Source organism: Dendrobium catenatum, unplaced genomic scaffold (genome assembly GCF_001605985.2).
Source record: "Dendrobium catenatum unplaced genomic scaffold, ASM160598v2 original_scaffold_153000, whole genome shotgun sequence".
Classification (NCBI taxonomy): Eukaryota; Viridiplantae; Streptophyta; class Magnoliopsida; order Asparagales; family Orchidaceae; genus Dendrobium; species Dendrobium catenatum.
In genome coordinates this window covers 1-21237 of record NW_021471428.1, presented here as the reverse complement: position 1 = coordinate 21237, position 21237 = coordinate 1, and the positions used below count along the sequence as shown (strand labels likewise).

At 36.0% G+C, this 21237-nt stretch overlaps 1 protein-coding gene and 1 long non-coding RNA gene across 4 annotated transcripts in view; one reads left to right on the top strand and one right to left on the bottom strand.

Moving 5' to 3' along the window:
* LOC110098101 (protein SHOOT GRAVITROPISM 6) overlaps positions 1 to 18830 on the top strand; it is a gene marked incomplete at its 3' end in the record, with an annotated part of 98186 nt that extends 79356 nt beyond the window's left edge. For 2 of the 3 annotated variants that reach the window (XM_028692243.1, XM_028692242.1), the window contains 11 exon segments: positions 2757 to 2838; positions 4237 to 4382; positions 4494 to 4574; positions 4662 to 4762; positions 17378 to 17616; positions 17692 to 17801; positions 17905 to 18027; positions 18169 to 18243; positions 18333 to 18466; positions 18544 to 18616; positions 18699 to 18830. In XM_028692243.1, the coding sequence (XP_028548076.1) occupies positions 2757 to 2838; positions 4237 to 4382; positions 4494 to 4574; positions 4662 to 4762; positions 17378 to 17616; positions 17692 to 17801; positions 17905 to 18027; positions 18169 to 18243; positions 18333 to 18466; positions 18544 to 18616; positions 18699 to 18830 (1296 nt within the window). 3 annotated transcript variants of the gene reach the window in all.
* Positions 8614 to 9655, bottom strand: LOC110098102. The gene is made up of 2 exons (XR_002303303.2): positions 9554 to 9655; positions 8614 to 9469 (listed from the first exon to the last, which is right to left on the bottom strand). It is a non-coding gene; the product is annotated as an uncharacterized LOC110098102 (long non-coding RNA).
* Positions 18831 to 21237: the final 2407 nt, after the last annotated feature.

The following is a 21237-nucleotide window of genomic DNA, read 5'->3' as shown; positions in this document are numbered from 1 at the left end:
AATAAACGAGTAAAGCAAATGGTAAGTTAACAAAATCCACAATTTAATAATTAGATCATTCACCTTAGGATCTCTCACTCACACTCTTGAGGGTGATGGGCTTAGCGGGAGAATGTTGCGAGCAAACTTAGAGACGCCACTAGAAGACATGCGATGCCGAGGGTACTAATCGTCGGGGAAGGAATCGGAGTTGGAGAAATGGGTGGTCGTCCGGTGATCTTCCACTCTTCAATAGGTTTTTATTCGTCGATGCCATCCGCTAAGTGCGGGAGGATACGATCAACGTATTCCTTGACGGTGCATTCATATTCGAATCCGGGATCAAAGAATGGTGATCGGATGACATCAATTTCCCCTTGAGGATTGAGAATTGAGAATAAGCCCGTGATCAATTTCCGTATCCGCCATGCATGTTTGTCGGGAGAGATGAGGGAGCACAAATGGGGAGAAGAGGGAGAGGAGGTGGTGGGTGGAGGGGGATGATGTTGGTCCGGCTTGAGGAAAGGGAGGGGAGGGGCTAGGGTTTGGTAGAGGCGGGAAGGGGTAGGATTTAGGAATCTAAATTAAATTCAGATTTCCAAAGGTGGGGGAAGAGATTATTTGAATTTCAAATTTTGTCCAACAAGGCAAGGGGGCGGCAGTTTTTGTGAGCATTAAGGGGTTAATTAAATGCTAATTGGAGAGAGGGGAAGAGGCTAAAGGGGGCCGGCCATATAGAGTGGGGAGAGGGAGATTTTGTTTTAATTAGGTGGGCCCCAATGATTAATTATTGGATCTAGATCAAATCTGAAATATATTTCAGATTTTATTCAATAGGCAAGTTTCCTAATTTAAGTCCAAGCCTTTGAAAGGTATTTGAATTTGAAAACTTGATTGAAATCCAAATTGGAAACTTTCCTAAATGTCTTGAGCTTATTTTAGGAAGGTAATGAAGTCCCTTTTTGAATTTGAAATACAAAATAGAGCCAAAGGGGAGCCGGCGAGTTTGGGTTTGGGGGAAAGGGCGGCGGGATGGTGGGTGGCCGCCGGTTTTGATAGGAGGCTGGCGGCTAGGGGATCTATTGGAGGCCGGCGGGATGGGCTTTGGGAGGGGTTCGGATATGGGGAAAATAAGGGGAATATTGGCGGTAGTGAGGAGAAAGAGGAGTAGGAAGTAGATAAATCAAAAGACTAACCGAGAGCCCGGAATCCACCTGCGGCTATCGGGTATTGCATATCCCTCTCCTAGGGTTCTCTCCACTCAAGATCTCACAACTTAAGACAAAGAAAAATCTGAAATTTTACTCAATAATCATCATCCATTACAATGCAAGAGGCCTCCTATAAATAGGCCCAAATGAAAGAAACAGAAAAGACTAAAGTGCCCTCGGGCTACAACATAGACTCAACTCCCCATATGGGTAAAATGTGAAAAACTTAAATGCAACATAAAACATAAAACATAAAATACATAAAAAATATAGACTCTGAGTCGTAGCCGTCGATCCACGACTACGTCGATGATACACATGTCGAAATCTCTGACTTATGTCCTCATCAATGGGTTTGAAAAGTAAAGGAGGGGCTCGCTTGGGGGTTTCGGTGTCTGGGTTTGACGACTTAGAGGGAAGGTAGGTAGGTTTGAGAGAGAAAATGATGTGGTTGGCGCATCGAGGAGAGCTGTGATATGGCCAAGCAAGGGGGGATAGGATACACAAGGAAAGCTAGGCATGAGAAGTACAAGGCTCAGGTTAAAGGAATCAAGTAGAGGGGGCTAGTAGGCATGCATGTCAATGTCGCAAAATGACATGTGCCATGGTGTACTGCAAGGAGCCGCGCACATATGGGGCTTTCTATTTGGCGGCAGGACGCATCAAAATGGTGCGGCACATCAAAATAGCGCGCTATATGCGCAATGTATGGGCAATGCTGCAATGCGCAAATGTCGCGCACTTTTTTGTTAACATGTTATAAATTATAATTATTTTTTTTAAGATTTATATATTAATATCACAATTAACTATTAATTAATTAAACATCAACAACAACATCAAGCCTTTGTCCCACTATGTGGGGTCGGCTACATGAATCTTTTTTCTCCATTGTGTCCTATTAAAGGTCAAATTCGATGCATTCCTCCACTTCAACCATCCAACTTGAATTCTACTGATAATATCCCCATCTATTTCACCATCACTCTGAACAATAGATCCAAGATATCTAAAACGTGTACTCTTATTAATGACTTGATCGCCCAAAGTCACAATCCCCTCACTAGGTCTATTACTACTAAAATTATACTTCATATATTCCGTTTTAGATCTACTCAAGCGAAAACCTTTAGTCTCTAATGTTGACCTCCATAATTTAAATTCTACAAAAAAAGTTAAATCATTTAATGTGTAAAAATGAGAGAGTTGGACATAGGACAAAATCACCGACTGATGAGACACGAAATACTTTAAGCAGCTTTGCAGATATAAAGGTGGTCTTCATGCTGAGGTGAGACCACTCCTGTATATACTATTGATAATTTGAGGATTATCTTGGAAACTTTTTGTAACATTTTCTTGGAAGTGTTGGAATTTCTACCAGTAATCACTGAACAGAAGAACTAACACTTAGAATTATTTGATGCGAAGATTATTATTCTTTGATTTGCATGAGTAATCCATTTAAACAGACAATGTTGATAACCATATGGCTTGATGTTTCTCTTTTTATGTGTTGTAAATTCAAATCGTTAAGTCAGTAATTTCGTATACTTTTTCTTGCAGGGTACCAACATGCTCTCACGTCTTCTTCATGTGCAACATCCTACATCAAAGCAGGCAGTCATCACAGCAATTGAGCTGCTTGGTACTTTTTTGAGCTAGAATCATGTTACATACTTTTGCACTGTATTTTGTGTGTGTTGTTTTTATATTTGAACATGATAGTTTCCTGAATTTTGTCAGACCACTTTATGTTTCTTAGGAATATTAACTGCAAGTGTACATATTTGAACTTTAATTTCCTAAATTCCAAATTGATATACATGACTTACTAGCTCCAATGTCCACGTCAAGCTGCTAAGCAAATCCTTGGACGACATTCCTTTGCGTGATTAACTGTATGAATTGGGCTATCAGATATGCTTGTATTCTGTTGTTTATTTCAGCTTATTGATATTTAGTTCTTATTTAAACATGCTATTTTTTTGTTCTCTCTCTCTCTATATATATATTTTCGTCAATAATTCGATATCCTTGTCTTATTAATGCATTTTCCTTATTTTTGTGTATGGCCAAATCCAAGAAATTTTTCACTACCTTATTTTCTATTGTTTCACTCATATCTTTATTCTGCATGGGTATTAATGATTTAATTATTTCCAAATAGTTAAATTCATAAAACATGGCCAATCTTTTAAATTAGCCTTTTAATTCTTAATGATATTCTGCTGTTAATAATGCTGATAAGTTCTCTATTTTTACCACTCAACTTTGATAGTAAATTTTTTATCCTCTTCCATGTTCATCTTGTTAACAACGAATCGAGGGTACTTAAACTTATCTTATCTATCTATCTTTTAAGTCTTAATATATATTAATGATCTTCAAGCATTCTTGACTTAAAATCATCACATTAATTGCTTAGTATATCCTTAGTCTTTTGCAAACTAGTACATCCTATTGGTTGGCAGAATATGATGCTGATTAAACTATCAGGGGCTGGGATAATATTTGAAAGTACATGGAACACGATTGTCAGAAACAAACAAGTACAATTTTAAGTGAACTTTTGACAAAATACAAATTATATCATCATCATCTTTGCCAAAATACCATTGCAACTTTTAATTGAAAATTAATGCCAAGTATATATATATATATATATGAAAATTTTGATTGGACAGCATGATTTCCCATATTCGAGAAAAGCAAAAAACTGCCATGATTCGTCATCCTAATTAGCTTTAGCCCTACTATTTTGGGTCAGCCTTTATGAATCTTTATCACCATCCACACAAGGTATTAACTGCACCTACTTGTGCAGTGAAAAATTCTCTAGTCACTTTTAATTTCAGGGGGCTCTTGTTGCAATAAGAAACAACCTTGAATTGATCTTCCTTATAAATAGAGCACTTCTTTTATCACCAGCACACCTTTACTCAAGGAATTTATCTTCTGTTTGTGACATTCTTTGATTTCTCTAAAAATATTTCTAGGTCTTCGCTTTCCACCTTGTAATCTGTGTAGATGTATTTTTTTGTAGGGCGTGCGGTCATTAATGCTTCTGAGATGGGCATTTGCTTCCCACTAAAGCGAAGAGACCAGCTACTTGATTATGTGCTGACCTTGATGGGTACTGAAGAAACTAATAGTTTTACTGAGTCAAGTAATGAACTTCTCCATACTCAGGTAAGTTGATGATTTGATACTTGTGTTGTTGTTTACATCTGTGATATTCAAGATATCTTAGAAGTGTATGGCGCGTTTTTTATTTGCTGTTAAGTTGTTATGAATTTGCAGAGCCTTGCTTTAAGTGCTTGTACAACTTTGGTTTCTATTGAACCGAGGCTACCACTGGAAACAAGAAATCTTGTTTTGAAGGTAATTTATCATACATCTTATTGGAAACAGCTTGATGTTTACTTGGCCATATGACCTTCTGTTAATCTGAAGTACTGTTTTTTTCAGGCGACATTAGGATTTTTTACTCTGCCTAATGAACCCTCCGACATAATTGATGTACTAATAAAAAACCTCATTACTCTGTTATGTGCCATTCTGCAAACCAGGTAAGTCTGATGCATCATATGAAGTATATGCTTGTGTTTACTTAATGTTAAATTCATTAACTGTTTTATTTTATTTATTTATTTATTTTTGTGAGCTTCTTGTCCTCTTAGTTCATGATGGGAAAATATTGCTGCCAACATCAGTCTATATTCTAAAATTTTGAAGTAGACACATATTTAATAGAAATTGTCATTTATTTTTTTCAAGCAGTATACTTTTAACACAAATGAATGTTGTACTAGCATCCCACATGTAGATAGTTTAAAAACAATGGGGTTATCATGACAAGATTTTATTTTCCATTGTGGATATGGAAATCCTTAAGTAGGAGTGTTTGCAGTAGTGATAGAGATGGTCCGACAAACACCAAGAGTCATTTACCTACATAGTAGATCCAAAGTCTATCAAACTTTTGATGAAGTCTTGATTATCTTGGTCAAGGTCATTCGATGGGATCAAACCAAGTCAACTTGTGCCAAGTATATCTGGAATTTTTTCTATCCTCTTTAAAATATATCATGATTGAGTACGATATAGAAAATAATATATTAATCTCAGAAAAAATATTCTTTTACTATGATCTCAGTAACAAACTTGATGTTTTTATTTTTATGCACAAATATTTTCCTCTGCATGATATGTTTGGTTGAATATGTTCCAATGATTTATTCTAGGGTTCAAGTTTCCCGTAAGAATATGCTCCAATGGTTAATTACATTCCAACGATATTCATCCCTTGAGAAAATTTTAAATTAAAATAGTGGTTTACATTTGTTTATTAAAATATTGGCTAACAGTTTATCTGATTTTTTGAGGAATTCATTTCGAATATTTTGTCTTTAGAGTTTTAAGGGTAATTGGGTCAACTTAAAATTAGTTTTTTGTTTAACGGAAGCTAAGGGAGAAAAATGTATTAGTACTTGATTCTGAAAAGCTCAGATGCTATGTTGCACCGATACGGATACGGCGACACTGATACAACACGATATGGATACGGGACACGGCAATTCTAAAACATACAGGATACGGATACGACATTATAATATATAAATCATACATAAAAAATAACAAATTAATCAAAGCATAATATTTGAAATGACAAAAAAAATTGAAAGCAACAGCTTTTGTAGCATTGTATCTTATAATATCAAAATAAAAGTAAGCATTAAATATTTAAATGTCTAGTACAACAACAAAAAAAAAACATAAATTATCCAACGAATGAAGTTTTTAATTAAAAGTACAAAGGATTGACACAATTAATCCACATGAATTTTTTTAATAAAAAGTATAGATATGTTGCGCCTATGCCGGGGGTCCAAGGGGGCGCTGCCTACTGGCGAGGTTTGACCTGCGGGGGTCAAGGGGCAGCGCCCCTGTGGGGGTTTCCGGGGGCAGCGCCCCCGGAACAAATTTTTATTGTCAGAGTTGCTTTAAAGTTTTCTCTACCTTCTTGGTACTGCTTGGTACCATTCGGTACCCCTCTGTACCGAGCAGTACCGAGCGATACTGAGTTCTAGTATCACTTGGTACCGAGTGGTTCCAAGCAGTACCGAGCGGTACCGAGTACCGAGCAGTACTGAGTTCTAGTATCTCTTGGTACCGAGCAGTACCGATAAGTACCGAGTGGTACTGAGTACCGAGCAATACTGAGTTCTAGTATTGCTCGGTACCGAGCAGCACCGAGCAGTACCGAGTACCAAGCGATGCGCGTGTCCGATCAAATTTAAATAATATTTAATTGGACACGGCAAAGCCGTATTTGACACGTATCCGTGTCGTATCGGAGGCGTATCCATATCTGACACGTATCCGATACAGCATGCCTCTTAAATAGGTGTATCCGTGCAACATAGCTCAGATGTATTCTGTAACGCCTCAAGACCTAAAGAAAGAATTAAACCTTCTTATCTTATACCTTAAAGAAATCTCAACCCAACTTTTTATTTCATTAGAGCTATCTAATCATCTAAAACAATATAAAATAGACATCCAGATTATGCTTACAAAATATTTCTCACAATTCTTAAATAACACTAGTTCAGAATACTATGATTGATACAAAAGACTAACTTATATTTTGAATTTAAAAATTATATTTGCCTTAGAAAATCATATTTCTGGCTCCTTATCCTACTCAATTTACTTAGCACGACTCTTGTTGTTTGCCTGAAATATTTTAAACATCAGTATGTGATGTAGGCAAAAGGAAGGGGGGGGGGGGTTCAAAATAAGTTGGGTTGTAATTGGGCTTGGCAAGCTTTGGGTGTGCTAACTACTTGGGCTCTTTGGACTGCTGGCTGCCTCTCGGGTTGGGCCTTGGCTACTCGGGTTTGGGCTGTGTTCTTTGGGAACTACTTGGTTCTAGCTCATAAATGCTTGAGATAATGCTTAGCTCATTAATATGAAAAGGTATTCATCTTGATTAGCTTATTAAGTGGAGTTGGATCTTTGTTTTTTCCCCTTCTTTGTGTGCCCTCGGTTTCTTCCTGGTCTATTTCCCGTGGCTGGTTCTTTCTCCCTGGCTAGTTCTGGTTCCTTGTGGTGGCTTTTTCGGTCTCCCTGGCTGTTGTCCCGGTTCCCTATGCTGCCCCTTCGGTTCCTCCCCTGGCTGCTTGTCTCGTTGCTGCTTTTCTTGGTTTTCTGTGTGGTTTTTTTGGGTGCTGTTCTGGAATAAATTCTGGTCTTTTGTGGCTATTTGGGTGTTGTTTTTGGACAGCCCCTTGACCTTCAATATTCTCCTGTTTTATGGTTTATTTGGAGGTAGCTTTGGGCTGTTTAGCTACCTCTTATCTCCTATATATATTTGATGTTCATAATGTTTAGAGAGAGAATGTTATGAAAGAAATTTTTGGATAAAACCTACGGGTTTTCTTGGAAAGGCTTGCGAGCTTGTTCCATCTCTTTTCCTCTTCTTCTAGGAAAGCTTGCGAGCTTGTCCTCTCCTCGTCTCGGGCTTCTTACCTCTTTCTTCTCGCGGCAAGTGACCACCCCATCAGTATCTTTCTTCTCAACGATTGGCGAGCTCCTTTAGGTGTTGTTTATATTTGTGTTTGTAAGCGTCAAAAAATTGTAAGTGTCTTTCTTTTATAAAAGTAAAGTTGTATTTTGTTTTAAATGTCGTATTTTGTCTAATTTTTAGTATTTCGTGTAATTTTTTATTTCCTAGGAAGTGTTTCTTTTTTCTTGCAAAAATTAGGGGCTTTTCTTGCATCAATATGAGTATAAAACTCAATAGAAAACCCCTTTTTTTCATATCAGAGTTCAATTCACAGTTTATTATCAATAAATAAAATAAAAGAGGTAGTGTATACTATACAGTTGGTGTATACTATACAGTTGGCATACTAGATCACATATGAATATGAATGCAGAAATTTTCATGTATTAATGCCTTCTTATAGCTCCCAATTTTCACCTCCCATGTCACGACCCGTCCCGGATGCTCGATCTAACGAGGCGGGTACGAAAGGTCGGACGATAGTACATTTCCAAAAGTATAAGATAACTAGTCCTCAAAACTTTTACAAAAACTGAAGAGCCACTAAACACAAAAATCTATTTTACCTGTTGTCATTTGCACCTCGCCTTCTGTAAACATGTTCTTCTCTTTCAGCCATTACTTCTCTTAGGAATTACCTGAAACATTTAAACTTGTGGTTTGAGTTTACTAAGTAAACTCAGTGGGAATTATATAAATTTATCTTTATAAAAAATGGATTAATATATATTCTTTCTTTTCTTAATCTTTTTTCTTTTATTTCATTAACTTATACTTCTTTGGATATTTTCATTTATACTATTTCGAAACAATGTTATCTTAAATTTTTCATTTACATTTCCTTTTCCCATTTACTTTGCACAGGAGCACCGTCTCAAAGTACCTGAAGGTACAACCTTTTCCATTTGCTTTCATTTTTCCATTTCCATAGTCCTTTTCCATTTCCATAGCCTTTTCCTTTTCCATTTTCGTGCACGAGTACGGCGTCCCCAGCCAGTACCATAAGGGGGTGACTCCTGTCATTTTGTAATACCCTTTTCCTTTATTTTCTTTTCATTTCTCATTTTCATCCTTATAGTTATCATTGCATATAGCATATATCACATGTATCCTTATAAATTATTTCCTTTCTTTTCTCATAAGCTTATCATAGATGGATTCTTTCTTAAGACTATAATATCATAAGGATTTGTCTTCAACATTTTATAATACAATATTTTAATCAATTATTTAGAAAATTGAAATCATGAATAAAACATAAAATAATATAATTTACCCACTTTGAACTTTTCAGGCCTTCGATGCTTGATCTATTCTTGAATCAATTTCTCTTCTTGCTAAATCCTCGCGGGATCAACACTTATGACTTGAATCTTTCACTTTCAAAAACCCTAATTTCAAACAATAACTTCTATCAATATAATATTTTGATTTAAATTCTAAATATCATTAAAACTGAAATTGGAAGGAATTCACTTACTCTTTTGAATGGAGACTTCTCAAACTCTCAAAATCCTTCTTCTCGAAATTTCCTCTTTCTTCGCTTCAATTCTTTCCTTATCTTTCAAGAAATATATCATTCACTTTGGATGAGGTAAAGGGAGGAAATTTATACGAAAAAATCTGAAAGAAAATTCAACAAACCTTTCCCTTAAGCCTTATCGTCCGTTTCTCTCGTTCTTCCAATCTCTCCCAAAATAACACTCTGATAATGATAAGAATAAAAAAGAATCATTATTTCTTATCCTTGAAAACAATCGTGTGCTAAAATTAGAGAAACGAAACTCACCTTGCTCTCCCGCACGAACGCCCGTCGCCCGCCCCTCTCTGTTTCGCGAACTGCACTGTTCCGCGACCCCTTTATGTTCGCGGAATTATAAGGAATGGGCCGGCCGGTTCGATTGAACCGGCCGGATGAACCGGTTGTCACATCCCACCTGCTTGAAGCGAGTGCAGAGCAGAGCCAGAACAGAGCAGAGTGTGTTTCAACATAGAATCGTCTCAGAGGTGGAGCAAAATAGTGTAGTTCAGAACAAAGGTACATTTTCATTGGCCCTAAGCACAAAATTCATAGTGCACTTTCATTTCTATAATAGAGCTTTAGGATGTCGTGAAATACATGATGATATAATGCAATATACAACTAAGAAACTTAGATGTGTGTGTATACAATATCATATTTTCCATAAGAAATCCCAATTTAAGATGCATATTCAAGATCTTCATAATTTTACAAATTTACGAGGGGTATATAAAATATTAATCTGACACACTTTGCCATATGTACTGAGGTTTATAAGTTGCTCATTATTTCAGAAAATTCAGAAATTCATACAAAATAAATCAATTCGTGAAATTTACATTCTTATTGTCAGATTGTCCAGAACAGAGTCAGTAACAATATACTAAAAGTTACATGATGAAACTTTTTCCAAACTCAAGTAAAACACATATATAACCATATCTTCTTATAAACACTTTGGAATGTCTCTTCATCTTTCTCTCTCCTATATTTTTTCCCCTTCCCCTTTTCTTTTCCGACAAGGCTTAGGTGCATATGGGATTAGTTCAAGTGATCTGAGATATTTTAATATTTAAAAATCACCAACTTGACCTAGCACCGCAATGTTCACTTTCCCAACGCAACCGCGCTCCAAGAAAACCTTCTAGATTCTCCCAAAATATCCTCATCTGAGAACTCAGCGCTGCAGCGCTTGCTCAAACCTATTTTTCTGTCCAAAAACTCAAGAGTAGCGCTCGCAAAGCAGTTTTTCATATTTTTCACTTCTCAAACTGCAAACTTTGGTTACTCATAATCCTAATAAATATTCTAATACTCATAATTACTAATGAATTTTAATTTAATAATCATTAACAGAAAATTACCTTAATTTCGGACAACGAATATTACATATTCAATATTATGTTATATTAAGCTTTACATTTAGAAATTAAATATTCATTCAAATTGACCAATTTAATTTTTAAAGATATTCCTACAGCCTAAGATTGAGAAAACACCTTGGAAGGTAAAAGCATATGATGTAAAAAAAGAATTTCACAGATCTGAGATCTATGGTGATAATCATTGATAGGGAATAACTTGGATCTAAATCTAACAGATACATGAAACTTATGAACTTGAAATCTCATTTGATGTTAAGTTAACCTGACCTGAAGAGGATTGTCAGCTAATTATGCCTGAAAAGGATTGTCAGCTAAACTCATTGAAAAGAATTTAATATCATGCAAGTCTATCCTTATTGTATATGCAAGATATGTTAGGCTTTTTTGATTTTAGAAAAAAAGACTTACTGCTTAATTAAAATAAGGTGCCTAATCATGAGGGTATCACATGCTAACTCATAATACAATTTTTTTATTTAGTTTTTAATTTAGTAGCTATTCTTTTTACATGCGACTTACAGGGTTATGCATATGATGTTCATTAACTAAGTGCATGAGATTGATGCTGATTTATATGTACTCTTATGGATAAATAATCATTCAAATATTGAGTTGTACATTATGATTCATGAGGCTTTGCATTTTATTTTTAACTTTGAAAGTCATGAGGACATCAGTAGGAGATTATGGTGCGTTTATCATAGGAGGAATCGAAGATCGACGGCTACGATTAGGAATCTTTATTTATGATGGATTTTATATATTTTTTGTGCTTATGTTTTAGTTTTTACCATTATAGCCCTATGCGGGATTAGTTTGTGTTGTAGCCCAGAGGACATTTTAGTCTTTGAGTCTCTTTTATTTTTGAGGCCTATATATGTGGGCCTTTGCTATTGTGGGAGGATGATGATTAATAAGAAATTTATGTATTCTTGTTCTCATGAGTTTTGAAAGCTCCAGAGAGAGGAGAAGTCCCTAGGTGAGGGCAAAGCAATTCCCGCCAGCCGCAGGAAGTGTCTGAGCTCTCGGTTTCCCCTTCCCCTTCCTTTTCTTCCTCCCTCTTCTAAGCCGAAACCACCCCTCTCTCCCCCCCATACCTTCGACTATACCCCAAGCCAATCCACCCCACCGTCGGCCGAATCCCCTTCCCCCACCTTGCCGCCGGCCAATTTCCCCTCCACCTTGCCGCCAGCCACCCCCCCCTAATCCCCCTTGGCTCCAATTTTGAATTGGCCCATTATTACTTTCCTAATTTAATTCATGGTATTTTTGGAAAACCTAAAATTTGAATTAATTAAGAAAGTTCCCTCCGTTAATTTAATTTGAATTTTAAATTTTGAAAGGCCCTTAAATCCTTTCCTAATTTAAAGTTCCAATTATAGAAGTCAATTAATTCACCCAAATTAAGCCCCATTATTGGGCCGCCCCCTCTCTCTCCCACTTATAGCCCCTTCCTAATTATACCCCAATCAAGAATAATTGTTGGATTTAATTCTCAAATTCTCATAACCTCTCTTGAACCCCTCCCCTCCTCTTTCTCCATACAAGCCGTCGGCCACCCTAGTCCCCTCCCAAAATTGGAGGAACTTTCACTCTCCATGGATGGCCGACCCGAGCATGATCATGGATTCGTATGTGGCCCTCAAGGACGAGTGGATGTTCATCGATCTCCCTTCTTCGACATCGATTTTGAGATCGACCACTCCGTCGAATGCTACATCGATCGGATCTTCTTTTCCTTGACATTTGCCATCGACGAGCATCAACTTACCGTTCAGTGCAAATACTCCATCACCCACCAGCTACCTCCTCTTCGAAAAATTCTTCATTGAGCAATACAGTAAGTGTTTACTGTCTTGTGGTGGCATCGTTAATATTGTATAAATTATTCTTCCGTTGAAATACCCAAGAGTATGAGTGAGGGAAACTCAAAGCGACCATTCTAATTATTAATCAGTGGATTCTTGTGATTGAGAAATTAAGCATTTCATATTTTTGTTCTTATTTTAATTTCTCCATACTCTATATTGTAATGACAAGCTATTATAAGATCTTTAACTGAGAAATCCTAGAATCTAATCTTGTGAAACATTAAATTTTAATTAGCAAGCTTAATAACTTTTTAAAATTTCCCACGCAATTCTTGCAACTGCTTTATATTTTACATCAGAAAGAGTTAGCTTATTTTAAAATAGCTATGCATTTTTATTTGAAAATATTATCCTATGGTTAATTTAAGTGCCGCTTAAATTTTAATAGGTAGAAAACTTGTTTTCGTAAAAGTCTACTGTATAAAATATCCAAGCCACCTCCATGTAAAGTAATGAAGGAAATTTAAAAAAACATGCATTTCTAATGTGCACTCTTAGTCAACAAACAATTAAGCATAAGATCATCCATAGAATAATATCAACAACAAACAAACTAACCAAAAAAAAAAAAAAAAAAACAGCTAAAATTGCCATCTTAATACACTATTGAATTATGACATAGATTGGAATTTCAAAAACTTCGCTTTACTACGTCCAAAAATCATTATATGTTTCATCCTTCTAGTTTATGTTCCTTTTAATTGAATCAAAGGTTTCATGACTTTCTAAATCATGAATTCGTGTGAAAGTGAGAAAATGACTCTTCCTGAATATCAAATAGATAGAGCATGGCATTCTATATATGACACATACACAAAATTGGCCTGTATGCTTATAGTGCTAAGCTGTTTCACTTGTGGTACGCTAATTTGGTTTTAGCTTGCAAGCAAATGTTATTAGCAATAATTATTAATTGTTTCCCCTTTTCGAATGACATTCTATAAAGAAAATTAGATATCTCTATACTAATAGCGATAAATGCCAAAATCAAACAATCACAAACATTTCATATTTAGACATTATACACATGATCAAAAAGGTTATAGTCCTAGGATTGCCCAAGAAGTTGTTCAATCTAGGTGTTACTGGTTTGGATGTGATACAAACCCGTTCAGAGTTACTTAGGAAATTAAAGAGATGAATTAACAAAGGTCCACATAATTCAACTTATAACAAAATGATTGATCCTTAATCTTTGGTTTTAACTTGCTTAGGCAAAGAAGAGCGAAATCGATTAACAAAACAGTCAAGAAAACGCAAAGAATAATTGTATGCTACGAACATAAACAAGAATCATTGATTTAATATGAGAACTTTCACCTTGGAGCTCTATCGACTCAACTAGTCTAGCTTTAGCGAAGAAGAGCCTCCAATTAGAACGAGTCACCCGGGAGAAGGAGGGCAAGATCGTCGTATCTTGGATGGGGCATAGTGTGGAGGATGACGGTCGTCAAGGATATCCAACGTTCCCTTTGATATTTGCTCGTCATCACACCACTAAAGAGTTAAAGGAACGACCGGATGTAATCTCAATGGTAGTCTCGAATCGAAGCCCACATCAAAGAACGTTATTGAGGATGTCAACTTTATCTGGTCTATGCAACAAATCCAAAATCATCGATCCCCCATCATCCTCGCCAATGGGTGTGAATGAGTATCTCAGGATGGGTAGAGGGAGGGAGCACGGTATGGAGGAGAGAGGGGGTTGGGTGAGATTATGAGGCGGAAAAAACAAAATCTGGATTTTAGTTCAGAGTTTCCAAAAGTTGAGGAGGGATTAATTTCAGTTTTTCAAAATTGAATGAATTTAAACTCATGAAGAAAAGGATTAAGGAAGTAAGTAAAAAGGAATTAAAAGGGTGAGAGAGAGGGAGTGGCCGGCCAGAGCTAGAGAGAGGGGGTTTCCGGGTTTGTTGAGGTGGGGGCCAGTTAGTAATCAATGAAGTTAAATCTGAATTTTAATTTTCAAGATTTAATTGTCTAGTTAACTTCCCAAACTTTAAAATGAGGAGGGAACCAAATTTGGAATGTTTTGGGGAATTGCTTTAATCTCATTAATTGGGCGGATAATGAATGAGCACAATTAGGAAAGTGAATTACCAAGGGATTAAATTCAAATGTGAAATTCAAGAGGGAGAGGCGGCAGGATGGAGCTGTGGGGCTGGTCGGCGGGAAGACAGACGGCGGGGCTGCATGCTTGGCCATCGGAAGGCTGAAGCCAGGGCCGGCGGCTTGGTCGCTTGGGTAGCGGCATTGAGGCAATAGCAGGGAAAAGAATTGGGAGTTCCTAGACTTGGAGTAGCCACGGATCCAATCTAACCTCAATTGCTTCCAATCCCGAAATTTCCACCATGAATGACGGGGACGAGAAATTGAAGCTCACAAAGAGATCTTATTTCTCGACGAACTTCACTAATAGAATCGGGGAGGAGGAATCTTCACAAAGAGACTCAAAGTAAATTTTCTATTCATTCAAATTACTATTAACTATGTCGAAAAATACGATTATATTATAGGCCACCAAATGACAAAGAAAACAAAGACCTAAAATTGACCATTGGGTACCAATAGCGACTAAATACCCACAAGGGCAAAAGCGGAAACAACATAAAAATAAAATTAAAATAAATTCTATATAAAATGAAAAAAAATACAATCATGATCTGGCCGATCGATCTCCGGCAGCTCCTGATGGTACATGTGTCGAAATCGCTGACGATGTCCTCATCAGGTTTGCATGGCTGCAAAACTATATTTATATGTTAGCTTTGTGGCAGGCATACAACAATTAACAACAAGCCTTTATCCACTATGTGGGGAATTGCACCTGAATCCTTTTTCTTCCATTTGTGTTCTGTTCAAAGTCAAAATTCTCATCTAAATCTATATAAAGAATGTATTCTAATATTTTCTAACCAAGTCTTTTTAGGTATAACGTTACCTTTCTATAATATAAGTCAAATATAATACATCTACTCTTCTCTAATCAGCTCTCGGGAAGCCGTCGTTTCTATGTGACCAAAATCATCTGGCAGCTTCTCTTAATCTTATCTTTCACTAAAGCTACTAACCGTTATCACTATATGCGCTTTCTATCCGTTTTTAAAAGTATAGCCACTCATACCAACCATAAGCATCCTCATCTCTGGGCAACCATAACTTTAATATTTGCTTCTCTTTTTGATGGCCAACATTTTATAAAAAGCATTGCAGGTCTCACTTACCATCTTATCAGAACTTTTTCCCTTACGTATGAGAGGAGTCCTTTCTATACATAAACAAGAAAGACCCGATGGCATTCCTCCACTTCAACCAATTTTCCACTTGGAATCTCTAACTAATAAAATATTCCCATTCATCATTCATCATCCTCTGACAAAGACGCCAAGATATTAAAAACATGTCTCTTGTTGTAAACATCGTCCAAAGTCACATCCCCCCACTAGATCTACATTCAATATTCAGTTTTAGATCTACTCAAGTGAAAGATCTTTAGACTCCTAAGGTGACCTCCATAATTCAAATTACCTTACCTTCAACTCCCTCTCTAGTCTTATCAATAAGAAGAATATCATCAGCAAAAAGCATACACCAGAGTACAAACTTGCAAATGTCTAGTGAGAACATACATGACTATAGCAAAAAGGTATGGGCTTAAGGCTAATCCTTGATGTAATCCAACTAAAATAGGAAAATACTTGGTCAAACCACCTTGTGTTTGAACACAAGTAACAGCCCATGTATGCATATCCTTAATGACTTGAATATAAGCATTATTAACTCCTTTCTTATGTAGAATTATCCATAGCACTTCTTTTGGAACTTTATTATATGCTTTCTCTTTTTATGTTGTGGAGCATAAAAAGATTTAATTTTTGATTCAGGAGTGGTTTCAGTTTGATTATTTAATTTTAAAAGATATTTCATAGTTTTAGAGGGTTATGAAGAATTCATTAAATGACCATTGTTTGTTTCTAGGTAAGCCTGTCATGCATGATGTGTTATGATCTAACAATAAGAGCATTTCTCCTTTTGGGTGGAATAACACATCAATGTATCAAAAGAAACCATAAATAATTTTAATAGATTTTAATTGTTCACTTAATATTTCGATAATAGAAAAAAGTTTGCCTAATTGAATTAAATAAATTTGCCCAAGAATTTTACTTATAACTTGATTAAATTCACCTAATTTTATAAGGTGAATTTCAAGATAAAAGCTTCTAAAGAGGGCCTACAAACTTGAAGTTTTTTTTTATATAATTTTAAATGAAAAATAAAATAACATATTTTGGCTAAGTGGTGAAAATTTAAGGTTTGAGTCTAAATGATAAAATCATCAATTTAATTGGTTGAAATTGGTGGGCTTTGGATTTGAGGCCAAAGGGGAAATAAATCCTATTTAATTTGAGTCCAATAGGAGAAACCATGACTTATCGGGCAAGAGCTAAGAGTTCATGGGTCAAGTAAATGAAGATGATGATGAACCTCTTGCTTTGAGGCTAAAGGATTATAGTGTTTTATATGGCTTTTAGGCTAAGGGAAAAATGAAATGTAATCTATAGCTTTTGAGCTAAGGGCATGAGATTTCTTATAGCATTTAGGCTAAGGAGCAAAGAGGAATCCTAGAACTTTTGCTCAGTCTTTAGCCCTATATTATGCCGTGCAAGTGTGGATTATTTAATATTGGTTTTTAATGCTTTTTCTATCACATTTTGTTTACTTTACCTTATATTATTTTTTTGTCATGATACTGCGTCAAGTTCGATTTATTTCAGTTTTCTAGTTTTAATTCTTTTTCTAAATTTTCTCCATCTTATGATCTTATTTGCCAGTGGTGAAGATGGTAGAAGTCGAGCAGAACAGCTTCTGCATATTCTAAGACAGATAGATATATATGTTTTATCTTCTGTGGTGTATCAGAGAAGAAGAGGCTGTCTTGCTGTGTATGAAATGCTTCTCAAGTTCCGAGCTCTTTTTTCTGGTGGAATATGTGGACTTGGGTGTCATTCCAGCTGCACACACAATGTGCAAATTGAAAGGCCAATGCAAAGAAATTTGTCAACTTTGCCATGTAAGCACAGAACAGGCTTAATTGACTTATCAATTAATATGTGAATTTATTTTAATTTAATTTTCTTGTGTCCAGCTGCATATCTATTGCCCAGCCGGGACTCCTTAAGTCTCGGGGAAAGGGTTATAACCTATCTTCCAAGGTGTGCAGATGTGAGTTCAGAGGTCAGAAAAGTTGCAGTTCAGGTGTGTGGACGATCTAATTCATAATCCTATAGATTTATACTATATTTCCCCCAATAGATGGGGAAGTTTTTGCATTCTTATGGCAGGCTTTGTGATTCTGCAGATCATAGGTCTTTTCTTCAGCATATCTTTATCGCTTCCTTTATTAGCTGGGAGTGATGTTGATCTAGAATCGTCATACAGTGCCTTATCTTCTCTTGAAGATGTAATTTCCATCCTTCGAAGGGTAAGATTTAATTTTTGTCCAATATTTCATATATTATTTATTTTAATTCTTTGTTACTATATATATATATATTATATTATATATATTTATATAATATTGCTCACAAAAGAAATCTTACTTTTTTTAACTCAAATTTTGCAGGATGAATCCATTGATCAATCAGAAGTCTTCAATAGGATTTTGTCATCTGTTTGTGTGTTGCTAACAAAAAATGAGGTGTGGTGTGTCATCTTTCCCGTTCTCCTTAGTGCACTAATTTATTCTATGTTCTATAAGCTTGACGTGCTAAATGATTTCTTGAACAGCTTGTTATCTCATTGCATATGTGTACCTCTGCAATATGTGACAAGATCAAACAGTCAGCTGAAGGTGCTATTCAAGCTGTGATTGAGTTCATTTCTACGAGAGGCAATGAGTTGAATGAAGCTGATATTTCAAGGTTGAAAATCATAATCTGACATCCAAATTGTTTATTTGAGTTCGTAGGGAATAGAAAATAAAAATTTCACTTTGCAGGACAACTCAGTCGTTACTTTTGGCTGCTTCATTTGTTACTGATAAGAATTCACGTCAAGAAATTCTTCAAGCGGTATCAATCTTTATCTGATAATTCATCACTTGAAAGAAATAAAATGCTGGCTTGGGCTAATTGTAACTCCTTACTTTGAAAGACATCATGTTTGGCGGAGTGCACTGCTTCACATGTTGTCTTCAATGAGGTGTTGGCTACTTCTGCTCGGGACGTCACAACAAAAGATGTATCAAGGCTCAGGGGCGGTTGGCCAATGCAAGATGCATTCTATGTGAGTGACTGGAGCATATTTTATGAGTTTGCTAAGCCTTCTATAAAGGGAAAACGATGTTTTCTCCCAACTTCATCTATAACATCATATTAAATTTAACTGCTCCCCGCTCTACAAGTGTTTAGTTTAATCTTCATCATTCACACCCAAATATATAATTATAGTATTGAGACTTTTTCATCAATAGATGCTATTCCACACTTCCTCTAACATACAAATTTAACTCTTGATTTCTGCTTTTCTTTTATGCTAACGTCTATTTCGACATCTTTTAACTTCTGTATTGTATTCTCCAAATTGAAATGTATGCAAAGTATATAGTGCTGTTGTCGTTACAAAAAAATCTTCAATATTGCCATGATATTCTCTGCCACACTGAATTTCTAGGCTCCTCTTTGATTTATCCTTAGTGCAAGTAGTTTTAACCACCGAACAAAATTTCAAAATATTCCCTTCACTATTATATGTGGCCAATTTATTCGCAGAGTATTGTGGGTTCCGAAAATTGGCACACCCCAGCCTTTCCATGCTTTTTTTTATGAGGGCGAGAATTTTAACGGATTTAGGTCCCGGGGTAAACTTTCATAAGGTAGATTAAGTTTAAGTTATGACATTACCTAGAGATTTCACCCTCATTTTACAAAGACTTTATGATATGAGTTTTGGTTGCGCATAGGCCCTTGCACCTATGGTTAATTACCCCTCCCGATAATGAGAGAGAACTTTTAATTAATGCTACTCGTTAAATAGGTCACAATAATTACCTCGCATATAATATCTCAATGATTTTAGCGTTTTAATTTAGTTTTGAATATTTGGATTCTATGATTTGAAATTTATTATCATATACTTAAAAGTGATGATGGGGGAATGATGACAACCTCGATCAAAATCCCATGGTTTCGTCATCCTGGGTTGTCATGGTCCTTATTCTTCTTAATCAGAAGATGTAGTCCACCCAACTTGACAGATGGAACCTTGTCGGTAGTCATGGGTTGTTTAGTCTAAGGATATCTTGTAGATCTAAGGTGGTGAACTTAAGTCAATCTTAGCTAAGAGAGGGCTTTATATCTTATAGTGCACACCTTTTAATTCATTACTCAATGGGCTTTTCACCGTTAGGGAACATACAAGCTTTGATCGTGAACGTAATATAGTGGTGTCATTTTGCAGCAAATTCACCCGGTCAGAGGGCACGTGTCATGTCCCTATTGTTGAGAAATCTATTAAGAATGAATTGTAGTAATACATTCCACAAGACATTTACTCTCTATGAGCTGAAGTTATTCCTAAATTTATCATTCTAGTCAAACAGTTGCAAAGTGTGGATGGATTTTAGTTTTATATTTTTGGTGATGGATTTCATTTTAAGCATTTAAAACTTTTTAGTAGGATTTTAATTCAGGATTTGAATAAATGAATTCAAAATTTTGAGGACATTTTGAAAATTAAGTAGTTCTCTCACGTTAAAATTTTTTGTCAACATAACACTATTGTTTGGGTGTTTGAACACTTTAGCAAGTTCACGAAGCATTCTAAAATCTCTCATTTAGGAATTAATTTTCAGTCTATCATCATTTCTTATTAGTATTAGAACTCAAACCAAAAATTTTATGTTTTGTTCTAATCTTCTAGCATGTTGGATGTTATTTTGTGCAACTCACAATTATATTTTTATAAAAATCATTCAATCTAAACCTCCAAGATCATAGTTAGCGAATGATTATTTGGAATAAAAACAATTTCATTTGGTTAAGATATTAAATTAGCTTTATATGATTTTGCCCTTCAATTTTCTTTTCTTTGTTAAAAAATTCATTTTTAATTTAATTATGTGAATGTCCTATGTTTAAAATTTTGGCAGCCTCTTGGTGTCTCTCTCGTGTTGGGGGCGTTAGGTAGGCATTTGCCTTTTAATCTTCCCGGACGACTTTATGATACGATAGATGCGGGTCTTCATATGTTCTCATTTTTGCTAGCCCAATCAAAGATTAAGGGAACGAGGGGTCGTCGTATGTTCTTATTCTTCCTAGCCCAATCAAAGATTAAGAGAATTGAGATTTCATAGTTTCTCATTTTTCCTAGTCATATCTAAGATCAATGGAACGTGCGGTCTTCTGATAACCGTTGTTTAAGAAAGAAAGAGCGAGATATATACATGTTCTCTCGTATTTTTTGAATGACTTGTCGTTTGGTGTTATTCACTTGCAGTTTAGTATTGGTTAGGTCGTTGGAGATGGAATGGTGGGCTGTAGTGATAGGAGGTTAGTCATGTCTCCTGGGTGAGGAATGTAGTGGGTGGAGGGAGTTTGAGAGCGCTATTTTAGAGGATGAAGTTGGTTGGGCATGGGAAGTCGACAGCAGGGTTAGTTGTCACGACCCAACCCGACCGGGACGGATCCCGCTC